We start from the raw sequence: 15,142 nt of genomic DNA on the forward strand, positions 1-15,142 counted from the left end.
GCAGATGGAAGACCTTTCTCTCTCTCTCTTTCTCCCTGTGTTTCTCTGTAACTCTGCCTTTCAAATAAATAATCTTTAAACAACAACAACTCCTATTGGTGCACATTTGCCGCAGCTCAGTGAAGTGGTGGTCATACCCTTATTACAGTCCACACATGCTGGATACCCTAAAGAGCTGACTTTACTGTTACCTGGTCAGAACCTATAATCCTGGTGGTTAGGATGGAGGGCAAACTCGCCCCAGCACTGGACACATAAGGACAGTTGCAGTACCATCATCCACACATGCATACAATGCCCTTCTCCCTTCTCAAGGCTGCTCGGAGCAGTGTTTCTGAGGTGGTCCCGCCTGCCCAAGGAGAGGCTCTAAGGGTTCCTTGGAGGTCATCCCGTACCTCTTCCTTCCTGCTGCCACTGCGGGTGTCCATGGTAGTAGTGGCTTCCGTAAGCATAGTCTTCCGTCAGGGCTGGATAGAGGCTCTCATAACTCGGCCTAAAGTATCACAAAGAGCCAGTCGTTGGAGGGGAGTGTGCAAAGAGACTCCAGGGTGAGACCTGACTTTACTTGACTTTGGAGGACAGAGCTGCATCCCCAGTCTAGAATCTGCCTGGAAAGTCCCAGCTAATTCTAGATCCTATACACAGGAAATCCAGATCAGAGAATCAGAGCAGCAGTAGGGCCTTTATTACATAACACAGCTGGGATTTTTATAGTAAAGCAGTTTTTAAAAAAACTTTCCAGAAAGTTCTTTTTTAATTACATTTTTTTTTTAAATTTTAGAGTAAAACTCTTACTGCTCAAATACACTCATTCCAACAGTACAAGAAGATGCTGTCTTAGAAAGTGCTGTGCTGGGGGTGGGCGTTTGGCACAGTGATTAAGACCCTGTTTGGGATGTCCACCCCCCATGTTGGAGTGTGCTGGGCTTCCCGTCCCAGCTCAGCTGCTGATCCAGCTCCCTACTGATGCACACCCTGGGAGAAAGCAGGTGATGTCCCTGTTACCAGGGCCCATGCCGCCCACAAACCTGGAAAACCTGGATTGAGTTCCTGGCCCAATCCTATGTGTTGCAGGCATTTGGGGAGTAAACCAACAGGTGGGAGTGTTCTCTCTCTCTCTCTCTCTCTCTCGCTCTCTCTCTGCCTTTCAAATAAATACATAAATAATATACTACAAAAGAAAACCCCATCTTTTTTTTTTTTTTTTTTTTTTTTTTTGACAGGCAGAGTGGACAGTGAGAGAGAGAGAGACAGAGAGAAAGGTCCTCCTTTGCCGTTGGTTCACCCTCCAATGGCCTCCGCGGCCAGCGTGCTGCAGCCGGCACACTGCGCTGATCCGATGGCAGGAGCCAGGTGCTTCTCCTGGTCTCCCATATGGGTGCAGGGCCCAAGCACTTGGGCCATCCTCCACTGCACTCCCTGGCCATAGCAGAGAGCTGGCCTGGAAGAGGGGCAACCAGGACAGAATCTGGTGCCCCGACCGGGACTAGAACCCGGTGTGCCAGCACCGCAAGGCGGAGGATTAGCCTAGTGAGCCGCGGCACCGGCCAGAAAACCCCATCTTAACATCAGCAGAGAAAAGTCCTTCCTATATGACTGTGTAAGGATCCATTGCATTATTTTAACTCTCATGCACATTACAGATAGAAATGAGATGAAAAACTCAAGTTGGACTATCTTGAATCTGATCACCGTTACAGCTGCTGTCCTTAACACAAATCCCCTTGAGAATTCAACAATCCAAAAAGGACTGGGGAAGAAGTACCACATTGTTAATATTTTTATCAATAACAGCTCATACTTCATAGAGGAAAATTCTTCGCAATAATTAGCACAATTTGAACCTTCAATCTGTAGGCCGGTGAATGTCATCCAAACTGGAAAAGCTAAAGAGAACACGGATGCCTTCCAGCGTTCCAGCCTCGCATGGCCTCGCCGTGAGACTTTTCCTCCTGGACTTGGAGCCTGCGAGTCTACACCTGCTTCCCTTTCGGAAAGGCTGACATTTCAGAAAGTCCCATTCATGCAGTGCAGGCCTGTTGGCTCCTGCTGCACGCCAGGTGCTATTCAAGGCACAAAGACTCCTCTTGGAGCTGGGGTTGTCACACTAATTGGGTCAGACTGGGCCAGTGACAGTGAGGAACTCCTTCCAGGAATCCCTAAGCAAAGCTTCCCTGCAGTCTTCCTCCATGGCGCTCCTGATTCTCTGCCCCCACCCCTCCCCTCACACCCGCCCCCACTGTGATGGCTTCTTCAGGAGGCTCCATGGAGAGATTCAGGGGAGGAAAACATGGCCTTCAGTTGCTAGAAACCATTTTGGGATGGATAGGGATAGGTTTTAGCTAAGGCAGGGCAGTAGGGTAGAGAAGGAAAGATAAATAAAAGGAAGGAAGAAGGAAGAGAGTCCGTAAGCGTGAAGGAGAGTCGGGTTCAGGCCAGACCCTAAAACCATACCTTGAATACAACTGACCGCGATGACCACCTTCGTAATAGTCAACCGCAGGTGCATGCTGCTGCCATGCCCCCAGCCTGGGCACGTGCTGGGGCCGCTGGGGACCTGCCCTGGGGTCCTGCTGTGGCTGGGGGCTCCCCTGGACGTCTTGCCATTGGGGAAGCCTCTCTCCGTTGTGCCAAGAGTGTGGAGCAGGCCGATGGTATCCGTCTCTCTGAAGTCCTCGCTCTGAGTCCGGCACTGGCGACCTGGGCCTTCCCCGAGATGGAGGGGGCCACTGAGGAACCCACGGCTCCATTCCTGCCCCTCTGAATTTCCCTTGGGTTTTGGGTCAGTTATGTAGGTATTTTAGCTTCCTGCAGACCAAACAGAAAAAGGAAAACTCAGCATTTTAAGCCTCTGAGCACACACGTGGTTGAATTGGTTCGATGAAAAGAGCAGTGATGGTCGTCAAAAATCGATCTAAAACCAACCAAATGGGCACCAGCCTAGAGAAGTCTAAAATCTCCAGCAGAAACGTGACCTTAATAACAGGCTAGACAATTATATTGATGTTGTTTTAAAAATTAGGAAGTACATATGGGATAGCAGATGTGGGAGACGGATAAAGGCAATAGATGCGGCTAAGGTGCTATAAGGAATCCCAATTACAGTTTCTTTATTTACTCCACCAGCAAATATTTATTTCACACCAACTATGGATGCCCCCACGGCGTCATAGAAATGGTACAGGGCCGGGCTGGCACTGTGGTGCCATGGGTTAGGTCACTGCTGTGACGTGGCTTCCTGTATCAGAGTACAGGTTCAAGTCCCAGCTGCTCTGCTTCTGATCCAGCTCCCTGCCACCCACGCAGGAGACCTGGATAGAGCCCTGGGCTCCTGGCTTTGGCGTGGACTAGCCCTGGCCAATGCGACAATTTGGAAAATGAACTAGCAGATGGAAGATCTCTCTCCCTTTCCTTTCCCCCACCCCTCTCTCTCTCTCTGTCATCTGTCTTTCAAATAAATTAACTAAATCTTAAAAACGACAGGGATAGAGCAGGCATTGGAGGGAGCTGGATCAGAGTTCAAATCCTAACTTTGCCACTTACCAGCTACAAGTGTCAGCCCTAGGTTTCCCACCTGTAATTTGGAGGCCGTTACTACCATCTGGCAGAGTCACAGAAAACATACGGGATAGAGTTTCTGGCTCCTGGCTTTGGCTTGGCCCAGCCCCAGCTGTTGTGGCCATTCAAGGAGTAAACCAGAAGATGGAAGATATCTCTCTCTCCCTCCCTCCCTCTCTCTCTCTCTCTCTCTCTTACTTCCTCTCTGTAACCCTAGCTTCTAAATAAATTAATCTTAGAGAGTGAGAAAGAGCCACTTTTGCTGAATCCTTACCTTAACCTTCTGCAAGAACTAGACCTGTGATGTGCCCATGCCTACCCCTCCTCCCAGCAAGCCAAGAAGATACACATTTGGAGTGGCTGACAGGAGGAAACAGGAAGCCAGGTCTCCGGGTTCTTCCTGGCTAGAGATTTTAAAACCTAAACATCTCTCTTGCATCACACTCACTGTCACCACTTGTTCCTCAAAATGGAAAATCACTCCTCTGCCCACAGCACCGAGGCGCACCTGCCCAGGGACAGCACACGTTGGCCCTGACTCCCCTCCACGGAGTCTCCTGTGACCCCAGCACCCTGGCCGCGTCCACTTCCACCTTTGTTCTTCCTTGGGAGCTATTTTAGGCTGCAAACGCTGATTGCATCCTTAACCAGCCCCACCTCCGAAGCTCCCAGCTTCATCTGAATATTCATATCAGACAAAAGGTCAAAGGGGTGTGTGTTTCGAAACCAGAATGTCACACGGCTCAAAGTCAAGGGGCCAGATCACAGCTCTGGGCCAGGAGCTGTGAGACAGCAGAATGGATGTGCCGAGCAGGGCACAGAGGGGCCTTCCACCTCTAAGTCAGTCACCGTTTGGGGGAAGACGGGCCTTCCCCTACACTACAGTCTGCTCACTTCCTCGAAAAAGCCAGGTGCAAAGAGAACGGTTGCCAGCGCCTCCCAGGAAAGCCAGGTGCCCCGGACACCGTGGAAGGGCCTTTGGTGACGGCCATGAAACATCAGCCTCTGACACAAAGGAAGCCGAGCAGGAACAGAGCCACTGTCACGTTGTCCCCAGAGCACTTCCCGGGGGGGGGGGGGGGGGGCAGCCCGTCCCCCAGCACAGAGCGCAGCACCCAAGCCCTTCACTAAGATCACATCATTCTGTTGCCAAGAGACATCCTCTCCAGGCAGCTGGAGCTCAGGTTACAATTAAGAACAGCACTGAAGATTCTCCAAGGGCCAGGATGACATCCACCGCACCAAATCCCAGGCATGAGCTCCCCTGGCCCCGGGCAGGGGCCATGCTGCCTTTCCTAACTACAGCGAAGCAAGCACAGTGCAAAACAGGGAAAGACGGGCACTCGCGCCCCACACACCTGCTCAGACGACTCCCACCTTCCTTCAGCGCTGCTCCAGGGAGCTGGCCCAGTACTGCCTCCGGGCCCCCGGGACACTGCCAAAGTCCAGGTGCCACATGTACCAGCTCACCTGGCCCTCACTTCCAGCCAGGTGCTGCTCTTTGCAACGGCCCGGCCTCCGTGCAGCTGATTCACTGGGACAAAGTGCAGGCCAGCTCCCTCGGCCGGGACGGCTCTGACTTGGTGTGTTTGCTCAGAACCCTGTCGGAGGCCGGTGCTTCTGTTTGCCTGGCCGCGGGCCGAGCCAGGTTCACTCTCAGGAGAAGGCAGCCAAAGCCCAACTGCCAACACGGAAGAGAGGCACGAGGGAGAGGAAGCCCCACGGGCCTGAAGCAGCACCCCCTCCGTAGTGTGCACTCCTGGCTCCGCCCCTGGCTGGCTCTGCCTCTCTGAGTCTCAGTTTCTCTTTCTTTAAAATGGGAATGCCAACACCCAGCTCAGGTGGGTCCTTATGAGGATCAAGTGTTGGTAATGTAACACATGGTACAGAAATAAGTATGCTAGGCCGGCGCCGTGGCTCAATAGGCTAATCCTCCACCTTGCGGCGCCGGCACACCGGGTTCTAGTCCCGGTCGGGGCGCCGGATTCTGTCCCGGTTGCCCCTCTTCCAGGCCAGCTCTCTGCTATGGCCAGGGAGTGCAGTGGAGGATGGCCCAAGTGCTTGGGCCCTGCACCCCATGGGAGACCAGGAAAAGCACCTGGATTCTGGCTCCTGCCATCGGATCAGCACAGTGCGCCGGCTGCAGCGGCGGCCATTGGAGGGTGAACCAACGGCAAAGGAAGACCTTTCTCTCTCTGTCTCTCTCTCTCACTGTCCACTCTGCCTGTCAAAAAAAAAAAAAAAAGAAATAAGTATGCTTTGTAAATAAACAATGTTTTCTTTTCCAAAGATAGGCGCCAATACAGGCCACTGCCCAGCAAGGGGAGTGCTCGCGGGTGGGGAGGGACCCCGAGCTGCCTGGGTGGGTTTTCTCTTTCAGTTTCCTCTCCACTGGGCTCTGGGGGCGTTGTCAATTCTCTTATCCAGCTGGAGGACAGACTGAAAAGCCCAACGTTGAACTGAAGGCACTGAAATGGGTTCTGTTACAACAGAAACCTAATCTCTCGCGTTGGAAAAATACGTCTTTGGCCATTGTTAAGGTAATCGCGGAGAGGAGACACTGCCTGTCCTTTGAATTAATATTCTACGATTCAGCATTTGCTCTATAAAAATCCCAACTCTTACTTTCAACAAAGACTTGCTGAGTTCCTATGTGTCCCAGGACCTGACACACATCAGTATGAAAGACGCGGGGGCTGGCTCTGTGGTGCAGGACGTTAAGTCTCCACTTGCAGTGCCGGTATCCCAGATGAGCGCTGGTTCAAGTCCTGGCTGCTCCACTTCTGCTCCAGCTCCCTGCTAATGCGACTGGGAAAGCAGCAGAAGATGGCCCAAGTGCTTGGGCCTCTGCACCCATGTGGGAGACCAGGAAGAGGCTCCTGGCTCCTGGCTTTGGCCTCACCCAGCCACAGCCATTGTAGCCATTTGGGGAGTGAACCAGCAGATGGAAGATTCTCCTTCTGTCTCTCCCGCTTTTTCTGTAATTCTGCCTTTTAAGTAAATAAAATAATCTTTTTTAAAAAAAAATCTTAAATACACAGACCCTGCATTATCTCTTTTTTTAAAAGATTTATTTATTTATTTGAAAGAACTACAGAGAGAGAGGGAGAGACAGAGAAATCTTCCATCTGCTGAGTCACTCCCCAAATGACCACAACAACAGAGGCCATCTTCCACTGCTTTCCAAGGTGTGTTAACAGGGAGCTGTATTGGAAGTGGGGCAGCCGGGACTCGAGCCAGTGTCCAAATTAGCCAGTCAAGGAAAGCCACCACTTTTGGGTCTCGTGCTTGGGTAGGGTCATGTTCTAAAGCTGTAAGATTTTCTCTCGGCTGATGCCTGGGACCTCACGGTTGACTGCGGGATGTTTTGGCTGTGGGTAATGCCTTCCTATCTCACCAATGCTCCATGAAGCGCGGCTCACGGCGGCTGCACCGTCATCTTCAATCCTCCCAAGGAAAGGCCGTGGAGAAGGACACGCACATGGCCAGCAGGAGTGAGAACCTGGAGGAAGACACAGCCCATACCCAGTTGTGTGTTCTGCTGTGTCACCCTTGGACGGTTATATGACATCACTCTTGCCCTTCACCCAGCTTCGCTCCTGGAATGGTAACTTTAGAAAGGACCCTAGAGCTATAGCAATCGGATGTTTTGATGATAAAACTAAAATTCAGAATTTAAAATGATCTGCCCAAGATCGCAAAGCTAACTAGAAGTTCCGTGAGGAATACAGATGGTGTGCTTTAGCTGTCTTGCATGGGATTTACAAGAGCTGTTATTAAATGTTCAGGAATTGGAGCCAGCGCTGTGGAATGGTGGGTTAGGCCTCTGCCTCATCCCACATGGGCACCAGTCAGAGTCCCGACGGCTCCACTTCTGATCCAGTTCCCTGCTGATGGCCTGGGAGAGCAGTGGAGGATGGCACCCATGTGGGGAACTCAGAGGAAGCTCCTGGCTCCTGGCTTCAGATCAGCCCAGCTCCAGCCATTGTGGCCATTTGGGGAGTGGACCAGTGGATGGAGGACCTCTGTCTCTCCCTCTCTGTAACTCTGCCTCTTGAATAAATCAATAAATCTTAAAAATAAATAAGTGTTCAGGAATTGTGCGCACTAGTTGTTAAGCCATGGGTAATCTGAAATCCACCATGGTGAGGGTACTTACACCACAGAAATGGCAAACGGTGCAGAGCACAGTGGTTGGTTGGTTGGTTGGTTGGTTGGTTTCAGAGTCAGTTTCCTAACCTACTTGCTTCAGACCCAAACTCTTAGTTCCTCACTTCTTGTTCCTTCGGTTGCAGCATTGTTGTTCCGTTACCAGCCTGCACTGAGCACCTCTGGTTTAAACATCTCTCTGTGTCCCTCAAAATACTTGTTTTGAGACATCCCAAAGCATCTCTAATTATCTCCAGAGTTATTAAGAAACTTTTCAAATACTCGCCAACCAAAATTAATTTTAATTAGCTTTAATTATTTTCATAGACATATGGCATACAGCAGTTATATGGGTCACAGAATAAAATAGATTGTGGTGGGATCTCACCACCCAGAGGGTTTGGGACCCCTCAGTCCCTCCCTTCCCCAGCCCCCATACCTAGAGTTACTAAGTCTTTCCACCTGACAGCTCAACGCCTCCTGGTTTCTAAACCAAATTCAACCAGCTTGACAGTATATGAGGAGCTCAATTCTCATCTTGCCACATTGTGTTCTGTTGCATCACCCTCGGATAATCCTGTAGGCTCCCTCATGCCCAAACAGCTGCAGTGTTCACAGAATCCCTGCCCCAAGTGCCCTGTCCTCATCCCACATTCCCGCTCTGCCTCCCGACTAGCCGCGGCATTGGTTCCCAGCAGCCTGCGAATCCATGTGAGTTCCTGGCCCAGTCCCTCTCCTCCTCCACAAATGCCCAACCACCGCCTAGGATCTTCCTTCAAACAGGAGAAACTTCCTGCTGTGGACTGAAAGTTTGTCCCCCCAGAATGCATATGTCCAAATTCCTAATTCTCAATTCAATGGTGTTAAGAATCGGGACTTTGGGGAGGTTGTTAGGTCACAAGAGTAGGGCCCTCATGAATGGCATTAGTGCCCACACAAAAAGACACAGATGGGTGCCGGCACCGTGGCTCACTTGGTTAATCCTCCGCCTGCGGCGCTGGCATCCCATGTGGGTGCCAGATTCTAGTCCCGGTTGCCCCTCTTCCAGTCCAGCTCTCTGCTGTGGCCTGGGAGGGCAGTGGAGGATGGCCCAGGTGCTTGGGCCCTGCACCCCATGGGAGACCAGGAAAAGCACCTGGCTCCTGGCTTCAGATCAGTGCAGCACACCAGCCCCGTAGCAGCCATTTGGGGGTGAACCAATGGAAGGAAGACCATTATCTCTATCTCTGTCTCTCACTGTCTAATTCTGCCTGTCTAATAAAAAGAAAAAAAAAGACCCAGAACTCGCTCTCTCTCTCTTTCTTCTCCTCTCTCCCTTTCCTCCCCTCCCTGTGGTGGAATGAGAAGGTGAGAAGGTCATGAATGTGGTGGAATGAGAAGGTGAAAAGGTCATGCCAAGATGGCTGCTGACAACAGAAACTGCCTGGCAACAGGCCGTGATTGGATGGCTTCGGAAACCACATGACAACAGAGCCTGACTGACAACAGGCTGTGATTGGATGGTTTCAGAAACTGCCTGGCAACAGAGCCTAACTGGCAGCAGGCTGTGATTGGATGGCTTTGGAAACTGCCTGGCAACAGGCTGTGATTGGTTAGGGCATAGACTGCCCCTTGACCAGATTGGCTGCCTTGGCTATATAAGCAGCTGTAGCAACTGAGATAAACGAGTCTGTGGGCTGCTCACCTCTAGCCTGCTTTCTCCCGGCTCCCGGGGTCTGTGTGGTGACTCTGTGTCTCTCGCCTCCACCATGCTCCTCCTCTCAGAAACAAATCCACAGCAACACCTCCCCTCCGCTCACCTCCTTTCTCCTCCCCTCCCCTTCCCTCCTCCCCCTCCTCCCCTTCCCTGCCCTCTCCTCCCCTCCCTTCCCCCCTCTTCTCCTCCCCTTCTCTCCTCTCCCCTCCCCTCCTCTCCTCTCCCCTCCCCTCCTCTCCACCATGTAAGAATACAGCAGAAGAAAGCCATCTACAAACCAGGCAGCGAGCCCCATTCAGATACCAGATCCCACAGCACCTTGATTTGCATTTCCCAGCCTCCAGAGTGTATGAAGTAAAGGTCTGTGGTGTAAGGCACCCAGTCTATGGTTTTCTGTTATGGCAGCCTGGACAAAGACATTGCCTTCATTTGACATCTAACAAAAATTGTATCACTGCCCAATCTTTAGCCAGTAGGTTAATGCTGGTGGATATGAACACTCACTAAGATCCAGGCAGGTTGGCCGTGAGTCCTTGAGCACTGCCCTGTGATGCCTGGCTACTCTTGCAAGGGACACATCAGCAGAGGAGATATCCTGGGGCTTGACCCAATTCCTTTACTGAAAGTAAAGATTTAGACAATAAACTGAGAAGCTCTGCATCAATGTGTTGGCAGTAGTTCCAACTCCTGCACAATGCAGCTTTGGGGGATTTTAGTTTTCTCTTCTTGCTTGTTCACCTTTTCTAACTTTTCAACAATTATAAATTATGCTAAAGGACAAAATCAACTAACATTACTTTTTAATGTCGATTTACTTTTACTTACTTGAAAGGCAGAGACAGAGAAAGAGAGAGATCTTGCATCTGCTGTCTCACTCCCCAAATGCCTGTGGCATCCAGGACTGTGTCAGGCTGAAGCCAAGAATTCCACTTGGGTCTTGCACATGGGTGACACAGACACAAATACTTGACCATCATCTCATACCTCTCAGGGTGTGCATTAGCAAGAAGCTGGATGAGAAGTAGGGTCAGAATTCAGTTTTAGGCACTGCTATATGGGTTGCAGCCTCCCAAGCAGTGGCTTCACCCGCTATGCCATAGTACCCATCCCAACTAACATTATTTCTTAGAAAGATTTTATTTAATAAATATAAATTGCAGAGGTACAGCTTTTGGAATATAGCGGTTCTTCCTCTATACCCATCCTCCCACCCCCACTCCCGTCCCACCTCTTACTCCCTCTCCCACCCCATTTTTCATTAAGATTCACTTTTGATTATATACAGAAGATCAGCTTTATACTAAGTAAGGCTTTCAAAAGTTTGCACCCACTCAGACACACAAAGTATAGAGTACTGTTTGAAGACAAGTTTTACCATTAATTCTCATAGTGCAACTCATTAAGGACAGAGGTCCTATGTGGGGAGTAAGTGCACAGTGACTCCTGTTGTTGATTTAACAAACTAATGTTGGTTTTTTAATCAATAGTATATCTAAGTATGTTGTCACATCAATAATTAATTAGGCATCCAGTTGATAATATGGGGTAGTGACTCCCCAAAGCTTTCAATACTAATTAACTATTCTGGGTAGAGTTCAAATCATTCATTCATGAAGCCAGGTTTATTGAACACCTACTCTGCCCAGCATTATCACATGCAGTGGGATACAAGGATAGCATACAATCCTAGCCCTAAAGAATCACCCAATCCAGTGGACCAAAAGACACTGGAATCGCACTCACAGTTCCAACGGGGAGATCGCTGATTCACGGCGGAAGGAAGCGCAGGGGAGATCACTGATTCACGGTGGAAGGAAGCGCAGGGGAAAGCACAAGACTAGAATGGGGAGGCTGCTGCTCAAGACAAGACTGTTCCACGGATCAAGCCAGACAGATGAACGCCTGAGCCACAGCAGCAGCTGCGGGAGGTAGGATAGAGGGATGGACGGATGGACGGACAGACAGAGGGATGGATGATGATGATAGATAGATAGATAGATAGAGATGATAGAGATAGATGGGTTGATGATATAGACAGATGATAGATGATCAGTAGATAGAAAGATACACACACATATACATGCATGTATATGTAAACATATGTACTTATAAAATAGAATAAATACTATTTTATACTCTGTTAACTCTAGAAAAGGAGGCAGAAGGGAAGTCAAAGGCAATTCCAAACGTCCAGACGGTAGGGATGAAACCACGCTGCCTTTTCTAGGGTTAGGAATCCTGGGAAAGGAGCCAGTGTGGTGGAGAAGATGGTGAAGTCAATTTGGGACCTCTGGGACATACACATAACTATGGCCACTAAGTAGTTGGCTACAACTGTCCAGAGCTCTGAGAAGAAAAATGTGATGGCCAAAGCCGCTGACAACATTTACCCCCCACTATGAGAAAGGGGCTCCTTGTCCTCAGAGAAAGGGGTGAAGGAGGTGAAGACGGGCAGGGGTGAGGCCTGAGAATTCTCTGCCTTCTACTGACTCCCTCCAGGGCAAGCACTTGCTAAGAGAAACTCGGTGAAGTTAGGTACGGCCAGCATGGAAAGTGGGAGTGGACTCTCAGTCAGCAGGTGTCTTCTTTGCACACTGAGACTGACTTTAAACAACGCAGAGACATTGACCTTCCGTGCTCTGTGTGTGCGAGGTCTGCAGTGTCTACAACAGTGCCAGACCTCCTCTCTGAAAGAAGGCAGCCTGGGGCTTTCCTCCTGCGACACATGGGGTCAGCACTGTGGCACAGCAGGTTAACACCCTGGCCTGCAGCACCAGCATCCCATATGGGCGCTGGTTCAAGATCCAGCTGTTCCACTGCCTATCCAGCTCTCTGCTATGGCCTGGGAAAGCAGCAGAAGATGGCCCAAGTCCTGGCTGGGCCCCTGCACCTACGTGGGAGACTCAGAGCCGGCTCCTGGCTTCGGATGGGCACAGCTCTGGCCGTTGTGGCCAATTGGGGATTGAACCAGCGGATGGAAGACCTCTCTCTCTCTGCCTCTCCTCTCTCTGTGTAACTCTGACTTTCAAATAAATTAATAAATCTTTAAAAAAAAAAAAGGATGTCTGCCATATGGGACATAAATGAGACAGAAGACACAAACTCTCTGCCTACCTTATTAAACTGAGGTCCCTAACTATACCTTCAAGATGCACTCCAACAGGACAGAGAAAGGAAAGCATTAAATCAAGGTAATCATCATAAATTGAGTCAACATAGGGAGGGCTGGCTACTCTGCACACACCTGATGCACGGGGGCTCTGCCAGCCGCAGGCCTGGCCCATCTCTGCCTCCAAGTGAGTCAAGGGCTGGAGGTTAAGTGCACGGCGGTCACTGAAGTCCCACAACGCCGCCCCCTGGAGCCATCCTCGGGGATCTGCAACTTGCGGCTTCAGGCAGGGATCGGGCACCGGTGGTCTGACCCCTCCCTTCAGGGGAGCGGTGGCGGGCTCTACGAGGCAGGGCAGCACGCCCTGGACGGCAGTGCCAGTCATGAGGAGGAGGAGTGCCAGGAAAACAGTACCTGTGCCAGAGACAATCAGCCTGGCACAGCACCGGAAGCCACCAGTGCCGGTTCTGCAATTGCTACTCTAGCCTCAGCCTTCAGAATGGAGAATTTAAGCCCAGTGCAAGTTTCCTTTGGGACCAAAAGGCTACTGACCTGGCTGCCTGCAGATCTGCCCACTTCCCACCTCTGCCACCAAGACACAAGACAGACACCATTCAAGAAGAAGGGCTCCGGCGTCCCCACGAGCCCTGGCCTGGCAGCAGCAGCCCTGCCTTCCGTCTCGGACAGCCCCTGAGTCAGGAGGAGCAGAGCCGCAGACGGCTGCTGCTATGACTTCCGACTCCTCATCCAGCTCCGCCAGGCAGAGGTGACTCACACGCCCCCGGAATGAGATGAAGGACAGCAGTGTGCTTGGAGCCCTCTCCCAGTGCACAACAGCGGGATGCAAGTTCCCCCGGAGGAGCAATGAACTTGGAGGCTGGGTATGAATCCCAGCCTCCCCATCAGCTGGCTGTGTGACCTTACGGAAGTTCTCTTGTGTCTCCTTTGCTTCATCTGTGAAATAGGGATAACAATGGAACCTTCTACTTCAAACTTATTGCAAGGGCAAACCCAGATTTAAAATCGACAAACTACTTGGCCTATAATAACTGCTCAATAAATGTCAGTGGCCATGTTCCTGGAAATACAGCCAAGCGCTTACAAGGTATTCTGCGCCAGTATCAGTAAGGGATTGACTGGGCAACCCACGACTCCACTTGACACATAATCCAGTGCCACCATCAGCCAGGAAAACCAGGGGAAACTGGGTCACAGGACTACACAGGGAGAGAAAAGCAATGACTTAGGGCAGGTGCTCAGCCTAGTGGGCTCCAGTTCAGACACCCATGTACCGAACCAGAGAACCTGGTTTCAATTGCTGTCTCTGGCTCCTGGTTCCAGCTTGCTGCTAATGTAGACCCGGGAAGGCAGTGGTGATGGGTCAAGTAATCGGGTTCCTGCCACCCACATGGAGACCTCAATTCAGTCCTCAGTCCCTGGTTCTGACCCAGCTCAGTCCCATCCCTTGCGGACATCTGGAGAGTAAACCAGTGGACGGGAACTCTTTGTCTCTCTGCCTCTCAAGTAAAAACTAATAATAGCGATAATAGTAATAATAATAACTTCAAAGAATGATTGAGAACATCAGAATTAGGAAGGCTAAGATAGCATAGCCTAATGCTTTCTTCTCACCTTGGAATACTTGCAGCCCCAGGACAAGGCAGGTCACCACTGGACAAGCAGCAATGTTCTTTTATAAGCTAATTCTCATAAGGTTTCCGGAAGATCTTTATTTGAGAGGCAGGGAGAGAGAAAGACAAAAATCTCTCACCTGCTGGTTCACCCTCCAAATGCCCACAATGACCAGGACAAAGCCAGGAGTCAGGAACTCCATCCGGGTCTCCCACACACTGGCAGGAACCCAACTACTTAAGCCATCACCTGTTGCCTCCCAAGGTACAAGTTAGCAGGAAGCTAGGATTGGAAGTGGAGCTGGGGCTTGACCCCAGGCACTCCAATATGGCATAGAGATATCCCAAGCAACAGCTTATTTAATTTAATTTGAACAAACACATATTTTGGAGTGAAATTCAAATCTGCCTTAGCTTCTTATTTCGGAACAGTTTTAAATTCACAAAACAAAATTTTTGAAGTGGTACAAAGAGTTCCCATCTACCCCCCACTGCGCTCATTTTTTAAAATGAAGCCTAAGACTTCAGAGAATGTCCCCACTTGCCACAGGACGGATGCACACACACACACACACACCCTGCACCCCCAGACGTCACTCCCCATCATTCAGTGGCAGAGTTTGAGAGACACATTGTGAACACCAGCAGGCATTCAGACACTCAGCGATGGGCTGCAAAGAATCTTGGAAAGAATCCACCCTGCAGGTGAAGCAGTGGCTGAGCCAGCAAGACGGAAGCCAAGGCCTTGTGTGCGTTTGGCTTTCCTTCACAGACCCCCACGCAGCACTTCAGGCTCTCTGCTGAAAGATAAAACCCTCTATTATGTAAGACTCTACGGGTCCCTCAGGAGTCCAGGGACTCGCAGCTGACCTGGGACGGAGACTGTTTGTTCTGAGTGAGGCTAGGTGCTCAGACACCTTAGCGGAACACCCACCCTGGTATTTCAGGGTCAAGCTGTCCTTCCCTTAGGATAACACACATAAGTGCCCCAGACTCTCA

The 15,142-nt window shown here is 50.6% G+C and overlaps 1 protein-coding gene across 7 annotated transcripts in view; it reads right to left on the minus strand.

Annotated features, from left to right (window-relative positions):
- The window catches only part of SEC16B (SEC16 homolog B, endoplasmic reticulum export factor), a 73,165-nt gene that overhangs the window by 48,162 nt on the left and 9,861 nt on the right, over nucleotides 1-15,142 (minus strand). For 2 of the 7 annotated variants that reach the window (XM_070076625.1, XM_070076624.1), the window contains exons 2-3: nucleotides 2,455-2,808; nucleotides 396-493 (exon numbers count right to left, since the gene is read on the minus strand). In XM_070076625.1, the coding sequence (XP_069932726.1) occupies nucleotides 396-493; nucleotides 2,455-2,750 (394 nt within the window). In that variant the 5' untranslated portion in view covers nucleotides 2,751-2,808. 7 annotated transcript variants of the gene reach the window in all.

The sequence above is a fragment of the Oryctolagus cuniculus genome, chromosome 7 (genome assembly GCF_964237555.1).
Source record: "Oryctolagus cuniculus chromosome 7, mOryCun1.1, whole genome shotgun sequence".
Classification (NCBI taxonomy): domain Eukaryota; kingdom Metazoa; phylum Chordata; class Mammalia; order Lagomorpha; family Leporidae; genus Oryctolagus; species Oryctolagus cuniculus.